This window comes from Protopterus annectens, chromosome 11.part0 (genome assembly GCF_019279795.1).
Source record: "Protopterus annectens isolate FY-2018-M chromosome 11.part0, PAN1.0, whole genome shotgun sequence".
Lineage (NCBI taxonomy): Eukaryota > Metazoa > Chordata > Ceratodontiformes > Protopteridae > Protopterus > Protopterus annectens.
The window spans coordinates 68,717,977-68,745,957 of NC_056745.1; the positions used below are offsets into that span (position 1 = coordinate 68,717,977).

General features: G+C 41.6%; 1 protein-coding gene across 1 annotated transcript in view; it reads left to right on the forward strand.

The window, feature by feature from the left end:
• PPHLN1 (periphilin 1) overlaps positions 1-27,981 on the forward strand; it is a 1,295,616-nt gene that overhangs the window by 620,754 nt on the left and 646,881 nt on the right. Inside the window, exon 6 of the mRNA XM_044087450.1 lies at positions 22,139-22,353. Coding sequence (XP_043943385.1) covers positions 22,139-22,353 — 215 coding nt within the window. The remainder of the gene's footprint in view (positions 1-22,138; positions 22,354-27,981) is intronic.

The window sequence follows — 27,981 nt, forward strand, 5'->3', positions numbered from 1 at the left end:
TCAGTCCTGGGACCCCCTCTTGTTCGGCATTTATTTTTCCGAGTTGAAAGCAAACATAGGAAGATTGTGGCTGACAAAGTTCGCAGATGACTGCAAACTGGGCGCCATAATTGATACTCCAGCAGACACAAGCATCCTTCAGAGAGGCCTCATACAAACGGATAATTGGTGCCAGAGCCATGGCCTTAAAATGAACACCAAAAAATGTATAGTCATACCCTTTGGGAAAAACAAGGTACCCACAAATTACCACATAGGTGGTAATCCATTAAGTACGGAAGAGGTAATCGGGGACCTAGGGACCCAAGTTGACAGTAACCTCTCATTTGACACTCACATTGCCAAAGTGGTTAGGAAGACCTTCTATATTGCCCACCTTATGAAGGGATTCACATCTAGATCAAGAGAGGTCGTTGTGCCCCTGTACTCTTCTCTTATCAGGCCCATGATTGAGTACAATGCCCCATTTGGGATGCATCTTACCCGACACTTGCAGCAGTTGGAAAGACCCCAAAAATTCCTCACCAAGAGGATAAAGGTTCTCAAACATATGTCATATGCTGCTTGGCTGAAGAAACTCAAGTTCTATTCAGTCGCATACCGACTACTCAGAGGTGATCTATGCCTGACGTACAAGGCCATGTCCAATCAGGAATTAATGGACATGCTCCACCTCAGAAAATCCAAATCCATCAGAGCCACGAGAGCAAGAGATTTGAACCTCAACACAGAAATAAATAGGACATGCTGGAGGGACAGATTCATAACCCAGAGGCTCCCTACACTCTGGAACAGAATCCCAGTCCATGTTAGGCAGAGCCCCTCATTGACTCTCTTCAAGAGAAATCTTGACGAGTGGATGGGAGATCGTAGTTTTATCCCGGGTGTCATCTCTGTGTCACTACTAAATAGAGGCACAGTAAACTAAACCCTAAATGGGCATAGTATTCTCATCCTAAGGGGTGGTGAAAGCCACACACACTCTGGCTAGGCTTATAAATGCCCTAGGGCAGATAGCCTAGTACAAACCTATGAACCTATAAGAGTGGAAACTAATCACTGATAGGCACAAAGTGTCCACAAGTTTTAATGCATGAATGTTAAATTGTAAATGTTACAGGTAGTTAATGACACCAGGAAGGTGCTGTAGTTAATGATACTAACAGTTACCTGCTTCCTCATCTGTTATCTACACATTTTACAGTGAGTTAGGGCGTAGTGAAGCAAGCAAGAAAGGAGATGGACGGATGTGGTTTAGATTAAAGTGGATTTCAACATTCATATTTGTCTAAATTGAGTAGCTGGAATTCTAATGCTGCTTCAGCTTGTGACGTCAGTATCTTTGGAGAAGAAAAGAAAATTCCATAAAGGTAGGGAAATGTAAAAATGCTGTTTTATCAAATCTGCTAACAGAAGGGATGAGGTGTGTTTGGAACAGGACTTTTTCTGAGGGTCTAAGGTTGCGTATGTTTTTTGCAGTAGGTTAGCAAGACATGTGAGAGAGGTGGTGGAGCAAAAGTGGATGAGAGGATAAGCAGATGAGCGTTGGAAGTAGGTGGCCAGCTTTGCCATGGATGGCGATGAAGCCCTCACTATGATTCATGTGATCTAGGAACAGCTATTGATCTGAACACAAAGGGTCCAGCAGAAAGAATAAGAGTGGATTACATGTGAAAGTAATAACTGCTGCACAAAATGTTACAGCTAGCGGCCGTATATCCTGCATTGACAGCACTTGGGTGAAGGAACTAATGAGGCTATGCTGATTGATGTGTTACATTTTGATTGACATCACTACCATCACTTCCACTTCTGCATGTACAAGATGGTATTAAAATTTATTTTAATTTTTAATACATAATTGAAATTAAATTCTAAAGGAACTATTGAGGCATTTAGATGTCAGTCTTCATTTGCTATGCAATGAAATACAGGTGAATGAGCAAGTAAGGTACTTGCATGTCCGCCATCATATGCCACACACATAATAAATATAATGCATAACCAAAATAGGTGAAAAAGAATCACCCCTTTTATTGTCATCTGAAGTCTGCTGTGATAGCCTAACTGAATGGCCCTTCACAACAGATTTTTTTTCCATTCTGTAAGGGTGATTACTAAACTAATTCAAAAATGTAGATTTCCTGCAGGCTGTAGATTCCATATGACCCTTCTGAAAATTCTTCAGTTTAAAAACATCCAAATGAATATGTCAAAAGATTACACGTTTAAAATATGAAAATAATTAGTAGTTGACTCTGTGTGTGTATATGTATATATATATATATATATATATATATATATATATATATATATATATATAAATATATAAAATATATGTTGTATAAATATATAAAATATATGTTGTATAAAATTTTTGTAAAGTAGCAAGATCACCAGATTATAAATAAGTAAATCTTCCTGTTAGCATAGATGCAATTGTAAATATTCCTTGAACCGACTGTTCAGAGCAAAACTGATCCCCCAGTGTGCTAAAACTAAATTGATAAATAAGGGGGCAGAAGCAGCACTCATTACTGTGCCTGGCACTTGTTTATTACATTCACCTTCACAAATAATATTTAACACTGTTTCCATTAAACAGCATAAAATGTCAATATCTACAGAGGAAAGAAACTCTGAACACAGCAATGTATCCATAAAGCAAGCCATATCAGTATCTTGTGATGCTACATTTGCTTCTGTTCCATCAACCAAACCGTCGCCTGTGGTCAAATGAGAAACAACTGCTTACCGTCTACAAGCTACAAAGGACTGCTAGGGTCAGTCTCTGTTCCAATAATGTAGCTAGAACCTGGAATAAAATCCTGTACCAATCAGGTCTGTCTCATACTTTCATGTTTTCAAACCATTATGAAAGACTTCCTGTCTGTCTTGTGGGACATAGCTTCTCCAAACACTATTCATCACCTTTCTTATACCTCCCTTTAAAGCACTAAACCCCTTAACCTGCTTATCCCCTTCTAATACCTCACTTTATTGTTGTACTTAACTTTAATACATACTTCTAATTAGCACAAGGAAATTACAGTGCCATCACTACCTCTTTATTAACATTTAAATGTTCATATCCTTTTAATACTTCACTGTATTGTATTTCTTAAATTACTCATACCTGTCTTATACACCACTCTTCTGTCAATTCTCAATACAGTGCTTGTATATTAATGTTTGTGAATATCAATGTAAGTTGTATTATTCTGATAATTATGGTATGTGTTCACTGAACTGCAATATAAAATTTGTTATTGCACATACTGATTGTAATAAATTAGTTACCTTAGATCTATACAGGAGCCTGTGCCCAGATGGACTTTCTCAGTAAACAAATATCAATAAGTAAGTAATCTTGGAGTGACTGTATATAAATCTTGAATATCTACTTCCACTAATCAGCAATCATTATATCATGAATGGCGCAGTGGTAGGGTTGTGGTCTCACAGCAAGAGGTTCTCTGGTTCAGTTCTTGACTGGAGTGCCTTCTGTGCAGGAGTCTGCATATCTTCCCTGTATTTGTGTGGGTTTCCTCTGGGTGCTGGTTTCCTCCCATGTTTCAAAGACATGCATCTGGAGCGTTTCTCCCTGGGCCTCTGCTGAAAATTGGTTTTGTTCCAAGTCGGACTTTCCTGGTAAACAAATGTTAAATAAAATGAAATAATACTGAATTTTATATACTGTAAAATGATTAAAAAATGCAATTAATCGCATAAAACTCGAGGAAACAAATCTGACATAACCTTTTAAATGCTTATCAACAAATACTTGCATTGGTTTAGTTTTCCCTTTACAGCAGCAACTATAGGTTGCCAAGGAAGGATGATCGTTGGCCTTATGGACTTTGGGATACCAAAAATAGTTAGTCAAAAAACTCTAAGTTGTATGTGAAATTTCTGTTCTAACAGTAAGTCTTGTAATGTTAGTATTTTTAGGGGGATCTGCATCTCATTTAAAGATACCAGTAAATATAAAGAATGACTGTTTAATAGTAAAAGTTTAGAACTATAACGAATGCTGTTCATTACACAAACCCAGTCCCGTTGTCTGTTTTTGTTATGCCCAAGGTCTGATCATTAACAGGAACATTCAATAATTTAAACTCACTGGCTGTAGAATTGTAAAACTTTTTTTTGAGTTTTCCTTTTATCCAAATGACTCCTGATGTCCTCTTTGCAAAATGTCTGAAAAAGGGCTATAGCAGGAGTTGTACTGTGATTGTCCAAACTGTGGTGCCTTAAACTTGTAGAACTAGGAAACCTCATCTTCAGCAAAAAAAAAAAAAAAAAAAGGCAAATGTAAATTGTAAATTCAAGGTCAGAGTGTGCACAAAACTTGTATGTTTAAGTAGGAACAAACATAAAGACCTTTCTAAATATGGACCAGCAAGAGTCCATGATTGACATATCACTCTAATTGAAAATGTTACCTGTTGCTCACCTTTGACATGTCCCTTCTTTTGTAATTGAAACTTATAGTTTGAGTGAGAATTCCCACTGATTCCTTGTTGGGTTCTACACTACATGTTTGTAAATGAATTGCACATCATGCCAACATCCAGACTTATTAGAAAAAGTATACTGATGTTCATCTTCTGTCTGCATTGTCCCATCTGTTCAAAATGGTCATTCCAATTAGACGGTTCTGATATAATTATCAGTCTAGTGGTCAGATGCTTTCAGAAGGGGTGGATGATAATGGTACAGCAACGTACTTTTGAGTTCAACTGGTAAGTCTGGCTATAACTGTAATGATTTTACATTACAATTGGATATCCTCACTGTCTCAAAGGTGGAAGCATTGTGGGTTCCATTTGGATATACTGACTGTCCAAATGGTGGAAGTCCAGGTTGATCAGTATAACTGAAGTCTTTTGTTGAACCATTGTAATCCACTCCTCCTGAATGCACCTGGCCACTAGATTGATGATTATGTTGTGAGAAGCCATGCTGATCAACAAAATGAGAATTGCATCTCTTGTTCTTGTAGATATGACTATTTTCTGGTACTAGTGTTTCTGGAACTTTTCGTTCACAAAGGATAGGGTAAGTTCTCCTTATATTCTTTATTCTTTCTGGAGAATTTTTTTTTCTTTACAAACTTTAACATGTTATGTATGCATCTTGAATTTTTCAAAAATGTCAAACTGAGATGCATAAGAAGAAAATAACAAATCATGTGTAATGGTTTTAAGTGTAATAATTTCATTGGAAAGAATATCCATTTGCTTAAAGTTCTGCTTAATCATTGTCTCAAGTAATTCACTTTCCATCTGATCGAAAAATGCAGTCAATTCTAAATGCAAGGCTGACCGCCGAGTTGTCTATGAACTTATTAGAGAACTTCCACATGCAAAGCCCCGTAGGAATGCTCTGAACTCTAATTTGCAGTTTATATTAAAACTGTTTCCTTTTCCACTCAACCAGTTGTCCAGACAAAATCTCAGAGTGGGAATGTATATAATGAAAATTCTTGTCCAAATTCAAAACAGAAGGAGGGGGTCAAACAATTTGGTATATCAACATTTTTAATATTAGCTGGAACCAACAGTTTCTTGAGTAGCATCAACACAAATATGTACATTCACATCACCATGAGCATCAACGTCTTTAGCCAATGTTAATATTGACCTTAATTGGTTAGATGGTCTCATGTAGGAAATCCTTGAACTCTGTATGAAACTGGATCTGTTTTATCCACGATAATTCCTGGAATCTTTTAAGACCTTCCCAGAGGTGTTCTTAAAATGTACTAAATGATGTCCTTCTATATCACTGTTGCAGTATTCTTTACATAAGGAATCTCTTGCCAAGGTTAGTCCAACATCCAGCCAGTATACCAAAGCCTTAGGTTTCTGGGATGTTGTACAGCACACGTTTGTTCCCCGTGCACAGCGCAGGCCATAAAGGTGACATACAGACATACCAAGTACTGAGTATAGCCCCAAGAGGAGCAATCCGAGGAGAGAAGGAGAAACGTGCATCCATAAGGAAAAGAGAAAAGGGTGGAGGAGGGGAGTGAGCGAATACTGCAACAGTGAAAAATGACATGTACTGTTATGTTAAGATTTTACACAACTGTACAGTGCCCTTCACATCACTGCTGCAGTTCCCTTTACATAAGGGAGGGTACAAAAGCTCAAGTGGAAATTTGGGAGGAGAAAGACCTACCCAGAAAACCATGCAAAATAGCCCTGGCAAAGCCAGCTTGTGCTTTAGAAACTACATCCAATTTGTATTGCTTAGTAAAGGTATGGAGTGAGGATCAAGTTGCAGCCTCGAGGATGGAAGTGGTATCCAAGCCTTTGAAAAAAAGCACCAGAGGAAGCCACAGCCCTGGTAGAGTGAGCTTTTACAGAGGTAGAAAGGTTTTTCTCATGAAGTGAGTAACAAAAAGAAATGGCCTTGGAGATCCATTAAGGAGTGGTCTGCTTAGAAACAGCCAAACCTAGAGACTTAGGGTGAAAAGAAACAAAGCATTGCACAGACCTACAAATGACCTTAGTCTTGACCAGATAGTACCGGAGCTGTCTATGCAAATCCAAGTTGTGAAGAATCTTTTCACTAGCAGTCTGTGGAGGGAAAATGTGGGCAAATTAAACTGATTAAGGGGATAATTCATTAATCACCTTGGGCATAAAATAAGGATTAGTATGAAGAGGCATCCTACCCTATTACTGTAAAAAAAAAAAAAAAAGAGGAACAGCCACAAGGACCTGAAGCTCAGACACTCTTGGCTGAAGTAAGGGCCAAAAGAAGAACAGTCTTCCATGTACAATACTGCAAGGAAGCTGAAGCTCAGATTGAAAGGAGACAGCAAATGCAGACAAGCAGAAATAGGTGAAAGGTGAGCTTTAACTGAAGAGTATGCCAAAACAGCATGGATCAATTCAGTCAAATAAGAAAGAGCCAGAGGAACCCCCACAGAAAGTGGATCCTGGTTTAAGAGCAAGGCACCAGACAGAAAATCTGTTCCATTTGGATTTATAGGATTTCCTGGTATTCGGTTTCATGGCCTCTTGTAGAACCCGAAACACATAATCAGACAAAAGATGCCTAAAAGGGATCAAAATCTTATCATCCACAGTGTCAGTTGAAGAGTGGACAAGTGAAGATGGATGAGAGACTCCTTGTCTTGTGTGAGTAGGTCCACCCTGTGGGGTAACTTGTGGTGATTGCCCATGCTGGGTGCAGAAAAAGAGGGAAACCATGCTGTGTGGGTCAAAAGGGAGTCACCAGCAAGATTGTGGGGGAGTCTTGCTCTATCTTGAGCAAGACCCTCGGTATGAGAGGAAGGGGAGGGGGGGCATAGAGAAACATCCCCTTCCAAGAAAAAGAGGGTGTCCACCTTCCAGTTCAGAGGACTTGGATCTCTGGTGCAAAAAAAAAAAGAAAGTAGTCTGTTCAGAGGGGAGGCGAAAAGGTCTACCTGAGGGTACCCCACTAGTTGGCAATGTCCAAAAACACATCTTTGTGAAGCATCCATTCATGAACCTGTGTTATGGACCTACGTAGACTGACTGCCACAGTGTTTTGTTCTGAAGGAATATAGCCAGTCTAAAGTGTCACCCGATATTGGGCAGCTTGATCACAAACCTGAAGAGCTAGCCTGCACAAAAGGCAGGACCGTGTTCCCTCCTTGTTTATTGATGTACCACATCACTGTGGTGGTGTCTGCAAAGATTTTGAGAGGTCCTGAAAGATTAAAGGGCATGAAAGGCCTTAAGGTCCAGAAGGAGAGCTCTCATTTCCTTGATTTTGATGTGGTCTGACCTCTAAAGAATGGGCCTGAGACCCTGCACCTTGAAAGGGCCAAAAGAACCACTCCACCCTGTGTCTGAGGCATCTGAAAAAAGTTCCGGAGAGGAGACTGGGGTTGAAAAGGAAGTTCCAGGTTGAGAAACAGCTGATGAATTTGCCACTGAAGCTTTAGTTTGAGGCAGGGAAGAAGAGGGACTAGTAAGTCTGGAGGATGACCGTGTTGGAGCCTGACTGACCTGAGGAACCACTGTAGCTTCCTCATATGGAGTCTGGCTAGAGGTAGCATAGGAATGATGGAAGCAATGAATCCTAGAGCCCTTACAAATTCCCTGGCTCGAAGAAGGGAACGAAAAGCGATTAGAGCAGGAGCCATGGGTGGTGACAGTGAAGCTAGCATAGGAATGGTCTGGAACCTGCAACCAAGAAAAACCTGCTCTTGAGAAGGAGTTTATTTAGATTTTGGGAATTTATTGAAAACCCTAGGCTTTGCAGAAGGCAGATAGCATACTGAAGGTGCTGAGGCAAGATCTCTGGGGAGAAAGCCTGAATGAGCAGGTCATCCAGATAAGGAAAGATTTATATCCCCCTCATCCTGCAAAATGCAATCACAGGATCGAGGCATTTGGGCAAAACCCTTGGGGCAGCAGAAAGACCAAAAGGAAAAGCAGAAACTGAAAATGCAAGGAAGAAGCAGTGAAATGCAAAAATCTTCTGAAATGACAATGAATAAGATTATGAAGATAAGCATCCTTGAGATCCAGAGAGACCAGGAAAATCTGAGGAAGAAGTAGAGGAAACAGAGTCTGGAGGGACAGCATCCGAAAGGAGGGGTTCTTTAGAAAGGTGTTGAGCTGAGAAAGGTCCAGAATGGGCCTCCAGGTGCTTTTTTTCCTGGGTATCAAAAACATTCTGGAATAAATCCCTGTCCCCTGCTGGGGAGTGGGAACTGGTTGAATGGTGGCTTGAGACCAAAGTACATCCGGAAAGAGAGGCAGTTATTCCTGAGGAGGTTGTGGAATGCCCAGAAAAGAAGGATGAGATTTCAGTACCATGATGTATCCTTGACGGATGATGGACAGAACCCAGGAATCTTGCATGATCTTTAACCAGTTTGGAAGGGACAGGCAAAGGGGAAGAGATAAAGGACCCTGACTTGGAAATGAGGGCAGCAGTAGTCGGACATAAACCTTGTTTATCTGGAAAGGAGGTTTCTGAGTGTAGTAGGAGTCTGAGTAGACTGGGCAGGAGGAGCCCATCTAGAACCCTTCTTAATTTTGGAAGTGGTGCGAGAGTGTCTACAGACAAAAGCAGGCTTAGAGGGATAATTCGTCTAAAATTTAGGAATGGGGAAACAAAAATGTTTAAACTCCTGCAAGGCCTTACCTTTCCTTGCAGGGACTTAAGCTCAGCAGCTGCAGAAGCAAAGGGATTTTATTATGAAGGGGAACATCCAGTCAATTTAGCCCTAGTATCATCAGGCAAAGGCTGAAGGCGAAGCCAAGACTAGCATCTCAACACAAAACCAAGAGCAGTAGCTGTAGAACAAGCATCAGCTGCATCATAACTACATTTAATAATATGGCAAGCTACTTGGGAAGTCCAACAAACAGACGGCCGAGACCTTCTCAGAATCGGGAAGGTCTAGACTACCTGAGAGGTCTAAGAAAGAAAAGAGCCAAGACGTATCTGGTCATATGGGTCTGATAATAACCCAAAAAGACATTGTAGCAGCAGTATACACCCTTTTGGCCAGTCGTTACATGACCCTACTGTCCTTGTCAGAAGGAAGCAATGTAGTAGAAGGCAAGAGCTTAGAAGATTTCAGAAGAGAGAGAGACGACAAAAGGGTCATCAGAGAGTCTTTTGTAGAGAAACTTACATTCATCAGGCACCTTATAATACCTGCCAGGCTTCTTAGGGTACTGTAGGTTTGGAATCAGGAGTCTGAGAAGCTGCTGAAAAAGTGTACAACAGGGCAGCCAAGACTGGAGGAACAGCAGAGGGCTTAACTCATTGCATCTGAGTGACGCCTGCAGGGGCATCTGCAGTTAACTCCTACTGACACCTCTGGGCATCAAATATTGCTTGTTCATTTTGCATCAGTAATTCAAAAACCATACTATACAAGTTTTAAAATATTTTATCTTAAAGCTTACATAGTTTCAAATTCAACTGCATTAACATTTGATCTCTGTCTAGTACAGGTAAATAGATATTAACTGTTGATGTCCTTCAAGGATGCATCTGCAGTCCTAACATATGGGTTGTCCTGCCTCAGGCAGCCCTTCGGTCGGCCGGATTCCAAAGTCTGGGTCTGGCCTCGGCTGATGTCGCACTTCACCCAACGTCATAGCTGCTGTGAATTGGGTATAAAGGCATCAGCCGACGCCATTTTCCTCCGTCTTTCTTGCCGCGCGGTGCCCGAAGCAGAAGCTGTTCGCAAGTGCCGGTCGGTCAGATCCAGAGATTTCTACTACCGAAGACTTCTAAAAAGCCAAGTACCCCGTTGGGGAGTCTTTCTTGCCTCAGCCGATGTCAGAAAAAGTAAATAATTGTTTAACTTGTGGGAAACAAATACCTCATAAGGATTTCCACTCTTACTGCCTTCCTTGCTTAGGCCCAGACCACGACGTATCAGCTTATCTAGCCTGTGCTTCCTTCAACCGACGGACACTTAGACGTCGGTCGGAGTTTGCTGAGGAGTTTTTTGGTCCCGCTTTTGCTTACAAAATGCCGTCGGAGAATCCGACTTCACAATTAGCTAAAAAGCGTAAGGAAAAGTACAGACACTCGCGGTCCGCGGTTTCGGCCGAAACCACGGTTAAGCCAACCGCGAGTGTCTCGGTTTCGGCTGAAACCGAGTCCTCGGTTCTTCCTTCGGCCGAAAGCATACCTCCGACAGCCGAGGCCTCACTCAGCATGGCTGAATCTGCTACTGAAATTTCTCCTGCTGTAGCAGGCACCCAGGATTTATCAGATACTATTCCTTTAGACATATCTACTCCTGCACGTGGAGCTGCTAGGCCCCCTGCATCTATGTCTATCAAGGCTTTTTCTAGGGCTAAAGCAGCTAAATCTTCTAAGGCCTTGCCTGCTAAAACCCCCTCACACAGGCCTACCTCTAGTTCCCAAATGCTCAGCCTGGCTGAGGATCTCATTTCTTTGATCAGGGGATCCCAACCTCACCCAGACAGGGCCTCTCAACCCCCTCCAGAGAAGAGGCCTAGAGCAGAGCCCCCCGATCCAGTTTCTACAGACTATTCCTCGGATGATTCAGAAAACTCAAATCCTCCAGAAGGCCCTTATTCTCCATATGAGGATTCTGATGCAGAAGACTCCATTCCTTCTGCCTCTCCTCCTGAGGAATTTTCTTTTGGGGAGACCTTACATGCTATGAGAGAGCAATTTCAATGGCAGGGCCAGGATTTTTCAGATTCAAGGAAAAGGCTAAGGACCTTTTTACATTTACCACAGCATAGGCCTTTAGCCATTCCTCCAGTACTAACAGTTGTGGATGATGCATTTAATGATGCCTGTACTGCCCCTGACTCTCTTCCTCCGGCCCCTGCTAAGCCCGACAGATATTACAGGGTCCCGGACACACACTTTCACTTGTATAAGGCTCCTATTGCAGATCCTGAAACCATTTCACAGGGCCCCAAAGCTGTAGCAGCTGCCTCTGCCAAAAACCCCCTCCCCTCTGAAAGAGAATCTAGAGCATTAGAGAGATGGGGTAAAAAAAGTTTATACTTCTGCTACTCTTTCGGCTAGGGCCTTAAGCTGTCAATTCCACATGATTCAGTATCAGGAATTTTTGTTAGACCAGCTAAATAAAAAACTGTCCTCTCCTGAACCTATAGACCATAAGTCCCTTCAGGATTTGGTACATAACACTCAGCAGGTCAGTAATCATTCCTTAAAATGCGGCTATGATGCACTGGAGGCTTCCTTTAGATCGGCTATGACTGGAACAGTGATCAGAAGGCATGCATGGTTAAAAGAGCAATCCTTACCAGACCATGTAAAGTCAAAGCTCCTAGATGCTCCCATGGAGAAACAAAGTTTGTTTGGCTCCCCTGCACAGCAAGTGCTAAAGAAGGTGGAAGAAAAAGCAAAATCTGTCCAAACAGTCAAGGATTTCTTACAGGTCCAGCCTCCGAGGTTTAGTAGAAATTGGCCTTCGAAGAATTGGTCCTTTCCAGACACCTCCAGAGCACAGAGAGGCAGAAATAGACGCCCAAGAGGCAGAGGTCAATCCAGAGGTGCCTACAGGGGACGTCAGTGGCAGCCTAACAACCAGAGAAGTACTGCCACAGATCCAGCTACTACCACTTCCACAGGACAGACACAATGACTTGACTCTGATACCGCCTACCAGGGAACAACTGGAAGCACCCTTGGGCGGAAAGCTAGCCTTATTTTCCGTAAACTGGCATTACATTACAGCAGACAAGTGGATTTTACAGACAATAGACAAAGGCTACAGGTTTCACTTCCACACTCTACCAAAAAAGAAAGGAATGCCAAACCTACCACCAAACCAAAAAACAAACGCTCTAGGACAAATCAACCACTTACTAAGGATGAGAGCTATAGAAAAGGTACCGCCTATGGAACAAGGACAAGGATTTTACTCCAGACTTTTCCTGGTACCAAGGAAAGAAAACCAATGGAGGCCTATTCTCGACCTGCCCGCTCTGAACACATATCTGATTGTTCCAAAATTCAAAATGCTGACTCTACAGCAACTTCTTCCCATGCTGGGCAAGGAGTCTTGGCTGGTGACTCTAGATCTCAAGGAGGCATACCTGCACGTCCCTATACGACCAGATTGCAGAAGATACCTCAGATTTCTTGCAGGATCAGAGCATTATCAATTCTCAGCATTGCCCTTTGGCTTATCTACTGTGCCCAGAGTATTCACGAAATGCCTGGCATCAGTAATTGCTCATTGCAGGCTTCAGGGAATCCAGATTTATCCATATCTGGACGACTGCCTAATACAAGCGGACAACAAGACCAAATTAACACAAGATTTGGAAAAGGTTATACAACTACTGCAAGCCCTGGGATACACAGTCAACATGAAAAAGTCAAGGCTGGTACCATCCCAAAGGATAACATTCTTGGGTGCAGAACTGGACACTTCAAATCAGATGGCATTTCTCACAGCAGAAAAGCAAAAGCAACTACCACACTATTTCATGGCATTAACAACACAGAACCAGCTTACAGCAAGGAAAGTCCTGCAAGCCCTGGGTTACATGACATCCTGCATAATATTGATTCCACATGCCAGGCTGCATATGAGGAAGTTGCAATGGTACCTAAGGAATATATGGTCTCAACACAAGCACAGTCTAGAAGCCCAGATTCCAATAATTCCATGCCTGAAGCAAGAATTCCTGTGGTGGGCTCAGGCCTGTCAGTTGAACAGAGGACTGCCTTTCCGCAAACCTCATCCAAGCCAGACTATCACCACGGACGCCTCAGACTTAGGCTGGGGGGCACACATGGTGGACAAGTGTATACAAGGCCTATGGACACAAGACCAGCTGAACCTGCACATAAATCAAAAAGAGATGCTGGCAGTGAAACAGGCAATTCAGACATTCAGACCGTTTCTTCAACAGGGTCATTTGCTGATAAGGACAGACAACACCACAGTCATGTGGTATATCAACAAACAAGGAGGCACACACTCATATCCTCTATGCCGGATGGCAATGGACCTGTGGAATGTGGCCCTGAACCTCAACATTCAGCTCCAGGCCATATTTGTGCCAGGAAAAGAAAATATACTAGCAGACACCTTAAGCAGAACTACCACGGATGCCCACGAATGGATGCTGCATCCAGACATCTTCAAATCCATTACAAAGAAATGGGGACTACCAGAAATAGACCTGTTCGCATCCCCACACAACCACCAATTGAGGAAATTCTGCACAAGGACATACCACCCACTTGCGTGGAAGGTGGACTCCCTCTCCTTCAGTTGGGAAAACATGACAGCATATGCATTCCCACCTCTTCCTTTGATACACAAAGTGCTACTGAAGATCAAAGAAGATCACCCAAGGATCATCCTGATAGCTCCAGACTGGCCGAGGCAGCATTGGTACCCGCTACTGAGGAGTATGTCTTGGGCACACGCATGGCCTCTACCTCTAGCTCCTTTACTGCTAACACAGAACAACTTCAAGATCCTACATCCAAACTTGAAAACACTGCAGCTAGCTGTTTGGAATATTACATAAAACAAAATAACCCAGATTTATCCCAGAGGGTTAAAGACATTATCCTGGAGGCTCGCAGATCCTCCACAAGGAAGACTTATTCAGCCAAATGGAAAAGATACCTCATTTGGAGTGCAGCAAAAGGAAAAAATGTATCTTTAGCAAACATAGCTAACATCTGGGAATATTTAGCAGAACTTTTCCACAATGGCCTGTCTTACTCCTCCATTAAGATTCATGCATCAGCAATTTCAGCAGAATACAACATGGATCCTCCAGTCTTCTCTCATCCTCTACTTAGGCAGTTTCTGAGAGGAATTAAAAATGTAAAGCCTCCAAGGAAGCCACCTTTGCCTACATGGGACCTTAACTTTGTGCTGGAAAAGTTAACACTTCCCCCTTTCGAGCCAGCTGCAACAGCAGAATTACAGTTATCTTGGAAAACTGCTTTCCTGCTTGCAATCACTTCAGCAAGAAGGGTTTCTGAATTACAGGCATTAATGGCAGTACAGCCCTTCCTTATCTTCCATCAGGATAGAGTGTCCTTGAGAACTAACCCTACTTTTATGCCAAAGGTGGTCTCCAGGGTATCATTGAACCAAGCAATCCACCTACCAACATTCTTCCCCAACCCACAGAACAGGGGGGAAAGACTACTACATACCTTGGATGTGCACAGGCAATTGCACTACTACTATCTGGACAGAACCAAGAACAATAGAAAAACTGACCAGCTTTTGGTAGCATATGCAACAGGAATGGAAGGAAAAGCAATTTCAAAACAGACAATCTCAAAATGGATAGGAAATTGCATTAGATTTTGTTACTCTTTTCATGGAAAGACAACTCCAGAAAACATCAGACCTCACTCCACAAGGGCTACAGCCACTACTACAGCTTTCTTAAGAGGAGTGGCTACCAAAGACATTTTAGAAGCTGCTACTTGGAGCTCCGTGCATACATTTGCCAAGCATGGTAATCTACCTTTATACTCCAGATCCCGAGCAGGTTTTGCAACTGCTGTTTTGCAAGGGATCTTAACTACACCATAATCCTCTAAGAGCCTCCTCCCCCAGTTTGGCTATGGTATTCTACCCATATGTTAGGACTGCAGATGCATCCTTGAAGGACATAGTACAGTTTTGTACCTACCATAAATGTAGATGTCCGAGAGGTATGCATCTGCAGTCAGGATTACCTACCCTCCTTCCCCTCTGTGGTACTCCTAGGGTATTTGCCCATCTTGTAGCTAGCTGGGGGAATCTATTATGGTGTATTTGTTTGTATATACATGTTTATCTTTGTTTGCTCTCTACTGTTTGGAAACATTTGCATTTATCCAAATTTAGCCTTCCTAGAGGACGCCTGGCATCTGGGGCAAGAAACACTGAGGAAAATGGCGTCGGCTGATGCCTTTATACCCAATTCACAGCAGCTATGACGTCGGGTGAAGTGCGACATCAGCCGAGGCCAGACCCAAACTTTGGAATCCGGCCGACCGAAGGGCTGCCTGAGGCAGGACAACCCATATGTTAGGACTGCAGATGCATACCTCTCGGACATCTACATTTATGGTAGGTACAAAACTGTACTTTTTTATGATACTAATTTATACAGGTATAATTTTCACATTTTTCTGAATATCTCAACAGACAAGTAACAGGCAGAACTCCTTAGCCTCATATGAAAACTCTCAGCTAGATGAATAAAATACTGCTGTCTGTGTGCGTCTGTCTATGTGCGTCTGTCTATGTGCGTCTGTCTGTGTGTGCGCCTGTCTGTGTGTGCGCCTGTCTGTGTGTGCGCCTGTCTGTGTGTGCGCCTGTCTGTGTGTGCGCCTGTCTGTGTGTGCGCCTGTCTGTGTGCGTCTGTCTGTGTGCGCGTCTGTCTGTGTGTCTATGTGTGCGTCTGTATGTGTGTATAATTTGAGTGGTTGCTGAGATATTGTAAGCTGTTTACAAAATATTACAAATGTAATTGTTACTGTGTTTACTGTGACTTACAAAATTCTGTGTAGGACATACAACCTAAAGAATACCACCACTGTAAAATAGTTTGTACTGAAGAGTTTGCCATTTATACTTTTCGTAACCCCTGTGGTTCCAGAGATAACATTTGTTTGCAATATAAAGACATAATTTGATTCTATCCAAAGGCTTAGGCTCTGCCTATTGGAAGTTACAGTGAAAACTTTCTGAGCTCCATTGGAGTCGGTCAATGAGTTAAGGTACTCCCATCTGGAGAAGGTTATAATATCTTTTCTGGTTGTCAGAAACCTGCGAACACTCTCATTTAAAGAATTCCATCATATAAGAGATAATCTCCCCAAAAGGGAGTTCCTCAAAGGGAGAATCTGGGCTAATGGAATCTTCCTTCTCAGAACCAAAATCCAGTGGAGAAGGAATCTGAGAGGAATATGCCAAGGACTCTTCCCCAGAGTCCAAGTACTCATCACAAGACATTTGTTCCTTAGCCCTCTTTAGTGGAGTAGATGGGTCTATATTAGAACATCAAAGTTTCAAAACTTTGAATGTTCTAATATCAAACCCTATTCAGTGAAAGCTGAAAATATCGAAGCAACAGAAAACCAATTTTTTTCCTAGGGAAAGAATTCGGTTGTCTGTTTCTGTTGCTTCGGTATTTTCATCGCTGGTGGAAAGTTACGGGTCAGGTTCAGGTAAGTGTGCAGTTGAGTGCGGGTTAGGTTCATTAGGGTTAAGGTGCGGGTTAGATATGTGTGCGACCTGTTTGGACGTGAGGTTAGGTTGCGGGTTAGGTATGTGTGTGAGTGTGTGGATGTGAGGGTTAGGGCGGGTTAGGTGAGTTAGGGTGCGGGTTAGGTAAGTGTGCGATTGTGTGGACGTGAGGGTTAGGGCGGGGTTAGGTGAGTTTGCGATAGTGAGGGTTAGGACGGGGTTAGGTGAGTTTGCGATAGTGACTGACTATAGGGTTTGGGTTAAGGTAAGTGGATAGTTAGTGGTGTGTGTATAGTTTAGTGTAGGGTTAGGTGTAAGATTTTAGGTGTGTGTGTGTGTATTGCTGTTTGTTTGGTGTCCTTTTGTTGTGTGTGTGTGTGTGTGTGTTTTGGAACAGCAAATTTTTTCCCTAGGAAAAAGTTCGCTGTTCTTTGTGTTCGATGTTTTCAGCTTTTGCTGAATAGGGTTCGATATTAGAACATTGGAAGTTTTGAAACTTCGATGTTCTAATATAGACCCGAGTAGATTACTAAGGGGGGGGGGGGAGCAGAGACAGAAACTCCCTGGGGGGGGGGGGGGGTTAACGTCATGAGTGCATTAAACAACCCCTGTGTAAAATCCTGTCATTCATGTTGGGAATGTTTGGGAGCAGGAGAGATGTGCTACTTTTTCTGTTTCTTCTTTAAATGGACTTCAGCCCTAAAGACTTTAGGAGGTTTGTACCCTTGCCGACACTCAGTGTAGTGGGAATTTCCTCCTGAGAAAAATCTACAGAACGCCCCCTCAATCCCTCTGATGTGATTAGCCGAGATTCCCCCTCAACATCTGCAACATAAGTCTGCAGAGCCTCCGAGGATATGTTTGAATGTTGATACATGCCAGCCTCCAACTTTGTCACAAAGGAGGAATCCAGAACAACCGGACAATCTTCCGGCCTTTCAACAGCCTTGAGAGAGATGTCCAGGGTAAGCGGTACAACAAATCTGACCTAACTTTTTTGCTGTTCTTCTTGGCAGATGGCTGATCCTTGGGATGGGAAGTTTCTGCCATCACACCTTGTTCCAACAACATAAGACGTTGGTTCTCCAGGTAGATAGACAAGGAGAAAAGATGACTACAGAGGGTCTTGGGGACAGACGTTTGGCAAATGTTCGTGAGAAGCACCTAACAAAAAAGATACCGCTTGTTATGATCCTTATGGGGAATCTGTCTCCCACACTAGACATTCTTCCTTTCTGGGTGACATGTAAATTCGTACACCAAAATAAAAAAAATAAATAAGTGCCCCTTTGGAGTTTTCCTCTTATCTAAGTACTTGGTATCTGGCACAAGTGAAGGAACATTCAAGTACTTGGTATCTGGCACAAGTGAAGGAGCATTCAGACCGACGATCAAAGATGGCATTCGGACTGACAACAAAGAAGTTCTGAGGTATGAACGTCACCTTTGTGCCCTATGCTTCTACTGCTGTTGATAGGGTACACGAACTTCACTACATTATTAATCTCGTCTTCTGGCTTTAGCCACAAGATAAACCCTTCCTGCTACTGCTCTCATTTTTAATAATATCAGTGTGACCTGTGTGGAGTTCTCCCAGCCTTTTTTTTTTTTTCCGTCTTCCTGTATCTTTTTTCTGACCCCCATCTCGTTGACGATTGAGATGCTGCCACTGCCTATTCATGGCCATCATCCAGGCAGCCATGATGGGTGTGTGTTTGTCTAAACCTCTCTTCTGGCAGCTAACATGGGTGCTGTGAGTTCTTCCTGTGAGTGCATACCCCCTTCCACCACATACACGTCCTGCTAGTGGGTTACTGTCAACCCACATTCCTCTGTCCTACAACTGCTGGTTGCTTGTAAGCCTCCTCCTGCCTAACAGCAGATCAGTTGAACAGGACCACCCCCCCACCCCCGGAGAGAGAGAGAACACTAGGTGCACACACTGCAGCACTGCAAGGTGTTCCTGTGTAGCTGACTCAATGGGCATGGGAGGGAATTCGCACACCCACAGGGGAAGGTGCAGCAGGTCCTCCTGTTGGCTGCCATGGGGAAGGGGTTACGCCAGCCAGAGTAGAGAATTTTTCCTCTTGACTCTTACGGGTGGATGATTGGATGGACTGCACTGATAGCAGTACAGCCCAATATGGGACTGTAATATGGCAAGAGACTGAATTTTTGTGGCATCAGTCACAGATTACAAAGGCCATGTGAGATGCAGATGAGCATGACGGTTTGTCTAAGCCTAAGAACAAGTGAATCATGATCAGTTTAATTTTTCTTTATAAAGTTGATGGGTCTTGAAGAATGTGTTTTCTAGCTGCATTACTAATCTGCTGCTAGATGAACTGCATTCAGCTGAAGTACACTGGTATGTGCGTCATACCTTTTGTGAATGAAATAAGGCCTCAGTACTGACTTTTTATAGTATCTATAACTAAATACAGAAACTGCAAGCAGTGGTCATCTCATTTTGCTATGTTTGTAATAGCCAGATATTTTTGAAATTAGCCAAACATAAACCCAAAGTACTCCCTTAAGGAACTGTGTAAAATGTTCACCTGCTTGTCTGGTCCACCCAAACATCACTTCTTCATAAACTAAATTTTACTAAACCTTCAGCCATCACCTTTATCAGATCAGTTCCACAGGATATCATTAATGATACAAACGTATTGTCCTGCATGCTCGTAAGCCAGTAATAATGTGGAGAAGCAAGTTCCCACACCCCTGCTGTTAATAATGGACTCCATGGTGACTGTAGAATAAGAACGGATTCTCTTAACTTGTGATAGCCTTGGGGTTTAACGAAACCTCAGTGGCACTTCTGTTTTTAGCAGACTTCATAATCTGTCTTTATTTTGCCAGAAACATTTTCCACAGTTAAATCTGATATGTACTACTCAGCAGTAATGACTGAGTGGAGTGCTGTTCGGAAACCCGCCCTGCTTTTGTTACCCCACTTCTATATGTTAGTGTGGCCCCAGTAATGCACACTATGCACTTAGTCTCCATGTTAGCTCAAAGTTTATTTCACTGCACCCATATATGAAGTTTAAGATGTATACCTCCCAGTCCCTTATACATTATTCATATATAGGGTCTTCAGTACTTTTGGGTTTGTATACCTTAGTGTTAATGCTGGCATGTTCTACAGGTATACGGTTTACTGTATAAATGTAAATTAATATAGAAAAGCACTGCTACACAGGCTAGCATTAATCCTTTCTTGTTCTGGATAAGCCGAAAGAGACAACAACTTCCTAAGTATAGGGCATACTGCTGTGTCTGACATTCTTCATCACCCCCAACCTGAAGCACTTTGAATTTTAGGGTATATAGTATCATTGGGTTGCATACCCTAATTTTTCAGCATCCTGTCCTTCCTAGGAGCTGCATGCTGTCTTGGAGTAGGAAGCACGGTGCACCACGCTTTTTTTTAGCCTAAAACATTTACTTTAATTCCTGTGCACTGAAGTACTGCTCTCTGGTAAGGTATATGGTGCAGCCTTGCTGTTTGCTGTGTTTGTAACTCTTCATGCCGCAAACCCTATCCTGCACCATAGTACCAAGTATGCTGTTTTAACAGGCAAGGCATAGTACTGCTCTGCACTGTTTCTATTCAGTTTTTCACTTGTGCATGCAGAACAGCAGCTTATAGATGCTAGTTTCTCGATTGCGCTTGTTAGTGAGGCATCTGAGGTGCCATAGGTACTACAGGAACTTCATCGTGCAGGAGTTGATGAAAATGGGGTCATATTTCTAGCAAATACAGTGCTTACCTGTGGATTGTTCTCCAACTAGTCCAGAACAGGTAAAGGTCTTAACAATGCTCAGGCAAGGAAGAAATGTATTTAAGTGCAAATGTAGAAGGACAAAGTTTAGCATAGTGCTTCAGAGTGCTGTCTGTACTTGCTTGGAGCATGTGTAGACACTGGTGTAGATTTCTCAGCTTAGTTACAACTCTCGCAATATCCATTGCTAATGTTATAATTGCCGGTCTCGACCTTGTCAACATTTTTCCTGTGGCAGCTTGGCAGGCAAGGGGTTTGCCAACAGGTACTTTTGTGCCCTGGTCACTGTTCTGGAGAGTAGTTTGTTGATATCTCAAAATGTGGCAATTTTTGTGTACGTGGCTGCTGTTTAATGTGTTGTTTTACCTCATTTTTTTTCCCTCCTAAATGCACTTATATTTTTCACTTTTAAAATACTAAATATAAATCTAGCTTGTTTAAATGTGTGATTTGTTTTGCATGACTTGGTTTGCAGCCTTAATATTTAACATTGCCACTTTCAGAGTCTGTTACTTCAAGTAAACATATATGTACCTGCAAATGATAGCTTAATTGCTAAGGCTAATTGCCTGGCATTATTTTTTAGTAGAACAGATGCCTTTTCCTGTTTGCTAGTGTTCTTGTCTTACCCTGCAGGTGGATTACTCTCTCATACTATTACATCGTCAGTCTGACATGATAATGTACAAGTGGCACATTGAGTTTACAATTTATCAGAATACATTTCACCAGATGTTTTATATTGTGCTAGTATTGTACACAGTGATTCAAAATTTGACATGTTCATGGGTGTGCACTATGCTAACGACCATGGGGCCTTTTTAAGTCTAGCCATACCTCCCAAATCTGACAAATTCTGGTACCCTTGGTAAGTGTAAATAGGGGATTGGGAGATAAAATATTTTCAAGCAAGGTCCTAGGAGATGAGCCATTTGCAGACTGGCTGGTACCTAGTGTGTCTGAAGTGAAGACCTTAACCATTCCACCAACCCCCTCCCCCTGAATTAGGTCAGAATCACGCCCTGTACCATATTTGTAGGTGGTGAGCAGCTTAACCATTATGCCAGCCCCCATCCCCCTTCAGAAGATAACAGTTGGGCAGTGAGTGTGTCATTTTCATCACATAATTTACATGGGTAAGGAAATACAACAGGTACGTAGAATGCATGTCTTGAGTTTTAATACAGATCTGTGAGTGCCAGGTGCTTTATCCGCACAAAGGCTATGTGATCTGTTTGCGGAGTCCAGTATGCAGTGTGCAATTTCTGTATTTACGCCCATGTTTGATAATTGTTGTGGAACAGTTTCTTCCAGTAACACTTGTATTAAGATAAAATATAACGAAGATTAATCTTTTAGTTGTGGATTCCTTTGTATTTAATACATCCATGAATCTCACTTTGCAGTTTGTTTTTCATACAGAACTTTTGTATGTTACCTTAAAAACAGACATAAATGTTAAAACTTCGCAACAACTATTAAGTGATGCTATCAAACCAGGTTTATCTAATGTTATCTGAACTGTAATGGTTATTATATTTTAAATGTCAGTTATTAGTATTTTTTTTTTACAGAAGGTTGTTTCTGAAAAGACTTTGTGTATGCAAACTGATGGATACTGTTTTGCATTTCAAAGGGATAGAGATGGTGTGAGAAGAAAAGAATTCTATCCACCACCTCATGGCAGAGAACGTTCTCCTCACAAAAGGGATTCATTCTACAGGGACTCGCCAGTAAATCGAAAAGGTTCCCCGCACAGTAGATCTGGATCCAGCATTAGCAGCCGGAGTTACTCACCAGAGAAAAAGAAGCAGTTTTCTTCTCATCAGCCCTCCACCCAACATGGCAAAAGTAGGTTTTATTTCTTTATTGTGCAAGAAGTCATTTATTTTTTGTTTTTATATGTGCAAGCGCACAAGTGTTTTGTTTTGGTATTTTCAGCTTGCCTAACAAATGCAATGCAAATGTAAATAGCTTGATAAATAAATAGATCAATAGACTTTGAGGTTATTTAACTGGAAAGTTTAGTGAGTCAGATTCTTAGGATAGTCATGTTCCCTTTGATTTAGGGTAGTAGTGCTTGTATTCGATTTATTCATTCTCATTTGATTTATTTGTGGTTTTTTTCTAGATTTTTTACAGACATTCATGGAAAATGTTTAAAAAAAAAAAAAGGTTTTAGAGGCGTGGTTCTCTTGATTTGGGAATTGTTGGTGACTGTCACATGGATTGTTGTTATTGGAGTCCTGTCTCCAGCATCCCCATATTCCCGTAGGCACATCGGTGTATCGCATGCTACTATCATACTTGTTCCTGGCTTGATAGAAGGTGGAGCTTGTGAGCAGTTGTTTTGGGAGTGGTACATATTTTCTTGAGCAACATGCATATTTTCTTATTGACCGTTACAGTAAATACCTTGAAAACATCTCCATGAAATAGAGAGAAGGAGCCCTTGGTATCACCATGTTTTCCTAAGTAAGTCCGTGCATTGTGTACTTTCCATATTTATTACAAGCCTGATAGAAAATGGAGCTTGAGTGCAGCTGTTTTTGGGATTGGTACATATTTGTTGCGAGTAACATCCGTATTTGTTTGACCTTCATAAGTAAATACGTCAAAAACATCTTCATTAAATAGAGGGAAGGAGTCCTGAGTGTGCCCTGTATGTGTCAGTTTGATTAGTGACCTGAGCACTAGAGGAGCTGGCCCAGGGGTATATTGGGATGAAAGGCATTTACTCACCTTTCTCAGGAGGGGGGTGTAGTCTTTGCCCCATGGATGTGTCTCTCCAATGGAAATGAGCATTGCCCAAATTATACTCTTAACAGAATTTTTATGTTGGAATGCAGAAAAAGGCTAGGGTTTACAGCTCCAAATATATATATATATATATATATATATATATATATATATATATATATATATATATATATATATATATATATATATATATATATATATATATATATATGTGTGTGTTGTTGTGTCTTAAGGCTTTTCCCGGTTAGGGGTCGCCACAGCGGATATATATAATATGCGAAAAAACAACTCAACAGTAACCAGGTATCTTAGCAGAAAACTGATACAAATCCAAGAACAAAACAGCAAAGACAAGGCTCCAGCTTCTTATGATGCAGACTGCTTTAATGGTACACAAGCGCTTTCACTAAAATGCTTCATCAGGTGCATCATAAACATTAATTCTACACCTTTTTATACCAAATCACATGACTAATTCACTAGTATTTAAAGATACATTATAAAACATCTTAATTTATTGCCTTACATTAATAAACATATATAATTGTTGTATGCACATATTAAAAACATATAAAAACATACAAATATACCAAAAATGCATAAATAATATAAATAAAAATACATGTATAATATATAAAAACTTTTATTTTTGTAAAGGTCTATTCTTTAAAAAAGATCTCATAGGTATAAGGAAAAAGACGAGTAAGAAGGATTTAAAAGGCAGGAGCAACATGAGAGTATGTTTGAGTTATTCTAGAAATATAATGGACCATACAAGAATTATTAATAAGCACTGGAATATTTTGAATACAGATGGTCAGGTTAATAAATTTCTGGACCCTCAACCACAGTTTACATACAAAAACAAAAAATCTCTAAAAAGGCAGTTATGTACTGCTAGAGATGACAAGAGAATTGATGATGTAGGAACTAAATTCATGTAATAAGTGTAAATATTGTGATTTTATAGCTGAGGAGAAAGAGTTTAAACATCCTGACTCAGGTGAAATCTTTTGTTTAAAGACCAGTGCTGATTGCAACACCTGTCATGTTTATTTAGCTACCTGTTGTTTATTTAACTACCTGTCAGTTATGCAATACATTTTATGTTGGTAAAACGGATGGATAGATCTTTAAAAGAGAGAATCAGGGAACATGTCTACCATATCAAGAAAAAAAGTACTTTTAATGCTCTTGCTAAGCATGTCTCTGACATGAATGAGCAACATGATTTTAAGTTTATGGTGCTAGAAAGGAACAATGATAGCAAAAAAGGGGAGATATTAGAAATAAGACTGAAGAGATGGAGGTTAATTGGATAGTGAGGCTTAGAGCAAATGTAGGACATGGTCTTAATGACCATATACCTATGAGACCTATTTTAAAGAATAGACCTTTACAAAGATAAAAGTTTTTATATATTATACATGTATTTTTATTTATATTATTTATGCATTTTTGGTATATTTGTATGTTTTTGTATGTTTTTATATGTTTTTAATATGTGCATTCAACAATTATATGTTAATGTAAGGCAATAAATTAAGATGTTTTATGATAATGTATCTTTAAATACTAATGAATTAGTCATGTGATTTGGTATAAAAAGGTGTAGAATTAATGTTTGTTATATACCTGATGAAGCATTTAAAGCGCTTGTGTACCATTAAAGTAGTCTGCATCATAAGGAGCTGGAGCCTTGTCTTTGCTGTTTTGTTCTTGTTGATATATATATATATATATATATATATATATATATATATATATATGTATATATATATTGTCTGATTTGGATAGGCATGATTGCAGTGACTGACCAGATGGTTAACAGGTGTGAGGGTGAAAGAGAATTACTTGAAAATAACCCTCAAAATCAAATGTAATGCCAACTGTTCTGGGGCTGTAAGCATTTCCCTTAAATTTTATGGGTAGATCTTCAGTACATCTTGTTTTTATCTGTTTGGCACTACACCTAGCCTGTTCTTCTCGCACTTTTTTTTTGTGGTAAGGTTATATAATGGCTTCATGTGTCTTTTGTGGCTTGGCATAGCCAGATTACTGGGTCACCCAGTCTCTAGGTGCCTATCAGCATGCACCCCCACTAAGCCTGGGTCTGGAGTTTGGTTCCAGAGGTTGTCTAATTGTTTTACTGAACCATTGTGAGGGTCCTATTTTGGTTCTCTATTTGTCTTGCTGTTCTTCTCAGACCATTTTCCAACTGTGACCTTTTCAGGAGCACAAAGATCTGGACAGCATATCTTTAAGGATCACACACCGTACAGCCTTCACTGCAGTGACAAGTTCACAGTCCTGGATGGAGATTAACAATTCCAGAGGATTTTAGGGTAGAACCAGTGCTCCTTTAGGTTAAATTGAGTCAATTGAGAAGGTAAGAGCAGCTAGTGAGGGTGCCCCTGTTTGCCTTTCAGAGGGTGAGGTACCACCCAGGCCTGTCCCACTCATAAGAGGCCCAAGGACAAACCTGCGGCACGCTGGAAAGATGGTATTTCTATTCTTGCTTGGAGATGCCTGAGGATCCCGCATGATGAGCTGAAGACATGCTGGGGCTAGGAAAGTATGGATGTTCTTCGTGTTTCACTGTCGCAGTCGTTACATGTGGGTTATCTGCTTGCAGTAGCCCTCAATCGGCCTGATTATCAAAGTCTTGGGTCCTGCGTCGGTTGCTGTCTCATCTTCCATGATGTCAGGTAGTCCGGGGTATAAAGCATGCAGCCAACGCTATATTACATCAGACTTTCTTGCCGTGTGGTGCCCGAAGCATAAGCAATTTGCAAGTGCTGGTCGGCAGACTCCTGAAATTTTCATTTTCGAGTTTCAGATCCGAAGTCTAAAACTAAGCTAAGTACCCCGTTGGGGAACCTTTTTCTTGCTGTAAACCGATGTCAGTAAAACTTAATTGTATTTTTTGTGGAAAGCAAATACCTCATAAAGATTTTCATTCGTACTGCATTCCTTGCTTTGGCCCAGACCATGACGTACCTCACTATCGGTTTTGTGCCTTATTCAAACCTAGAACTATTCATCGTCTGCTTATTTATGCTTCTAAATATTTTGGTACTCTGTTCAATTATCCAGAAATGGCTTCGGTAAGCCACCCAACTACCGACATTCCAAAAAAAACACAAAGATAAAGAGCTACCAACGACACTTCTCCTAAGCTAGTCGCCAGTTCACTGGTACTCAGTGAGGCGCTTTCACAGCCCCTGATACCTGCTACTTCAGATTTGCAGGCCTCTACTGAGACCCATTTGGAGTTTGGTTGCCGTAAGATGCTTCTTTGAATATGGAACCTGCGGATGTCTCTACCTTGGATGGGTCCGAAGCCACTGTGCAGGCACCGGATTCTGGGGTGTATTCAGGCCTACTGACTTGAACATTATACCAACGCCATCTTCTTCTTCAAGGACTAAACCTCGATCCATGCCTAGAAAACTGACGCCCAGACAGCATGGTCAGGCCCCCATGCCTAAAAACAAATGATAAGAATGGCTGAAGACATTGTTACTCTAATCAAGGGAAGCCACCCTTCCCCCTCTAAGAGACCTAGGACTGATTTTTCTTCTGATTCGTCTGATTAGGACTCTGACATTTTTGTTTCCTCTGATGACCAGGATTTACCCTTATCTACATATGAGGATTCTGATGCAGAGGACTCCAGTCCCTCTGCTTCCCCTCCAGAGGATTTCTCTTTTGTTAAAACCTTGCATACTCTTAGGGAGCATTTTCGCTGGGAAAGCCAGAATTACTCTGACTCCAAAAAGAGGCTTAGGGATTTCTTACTCCTGCCCCAACACAGGCCTTCAGCTATCTCTCCTGTACTTAGCATAGTTGATGATGCCTTCTTGGAACCTTGCCTGACCCCTAATTCTTTACCTCCTGCTCCCAGAAAACCTGATAGGTATTACAGGGTTCCTGGCTCTCACAAGTTCCTCTTTAAAAATCCTTTTTGCGGATCATGAAACCATTTCACAGGGACCCAAGGGCATTAAGGCTACTGCTGCCAAAAATCCTACACCCTCTGATAGAGATTCCAGGGTGCTGGATAGATGGGGTAAGAAGGTATACAGTTCTGCAACCTTGGCCATTAGGGCCTTAAACTGCCAGTTTCATATGTTTAAGAAGGGCCTCAAAGAAACGGATAACTGGTGCCGGAGCCATGGCCTAAAGTTAAACGCCAAGAAATGCATAGTCATACCCTTCGGGAAAAACAAGGTTACCCCTAGCTACCATATAGGTGGCAATCCACTGAGCACAGAAGAAGTTATCAGGGATCTGGGGACCCAGGTTGACAGTAACCTTTCGTTTGACACTCACGTTGCTAAAGTAGTTAGGAAGACCTTCTACATTGCCCACCTGATCATGAAGGGATTCACATCCAGATCAAGGGAGGTCATCGTCCCCCTGTACTCATCACTCATCAAACCAATGATTGAGTACAATGCCCCATTCAGAATGTATCTGACCCGACACCTGCAGCAGCTGGAAAGGCCCCAAAAGTTCCTCACCAAAAGAATAAAGGGTCTCAAAAATATGTCTTATGCTGCCCGACTGAAAGAACTCCAGCTCTATTCAGTCGCTTACCGCTTGCTCAGAGGTGACCTGTGCCTGACATACAAGGCCATGTCAAACCCAGATTTGATGAACATGCTTCACCTCAAAAAAATCTAGATCCCTCAGAACTACAAGGGCGGGAGACTT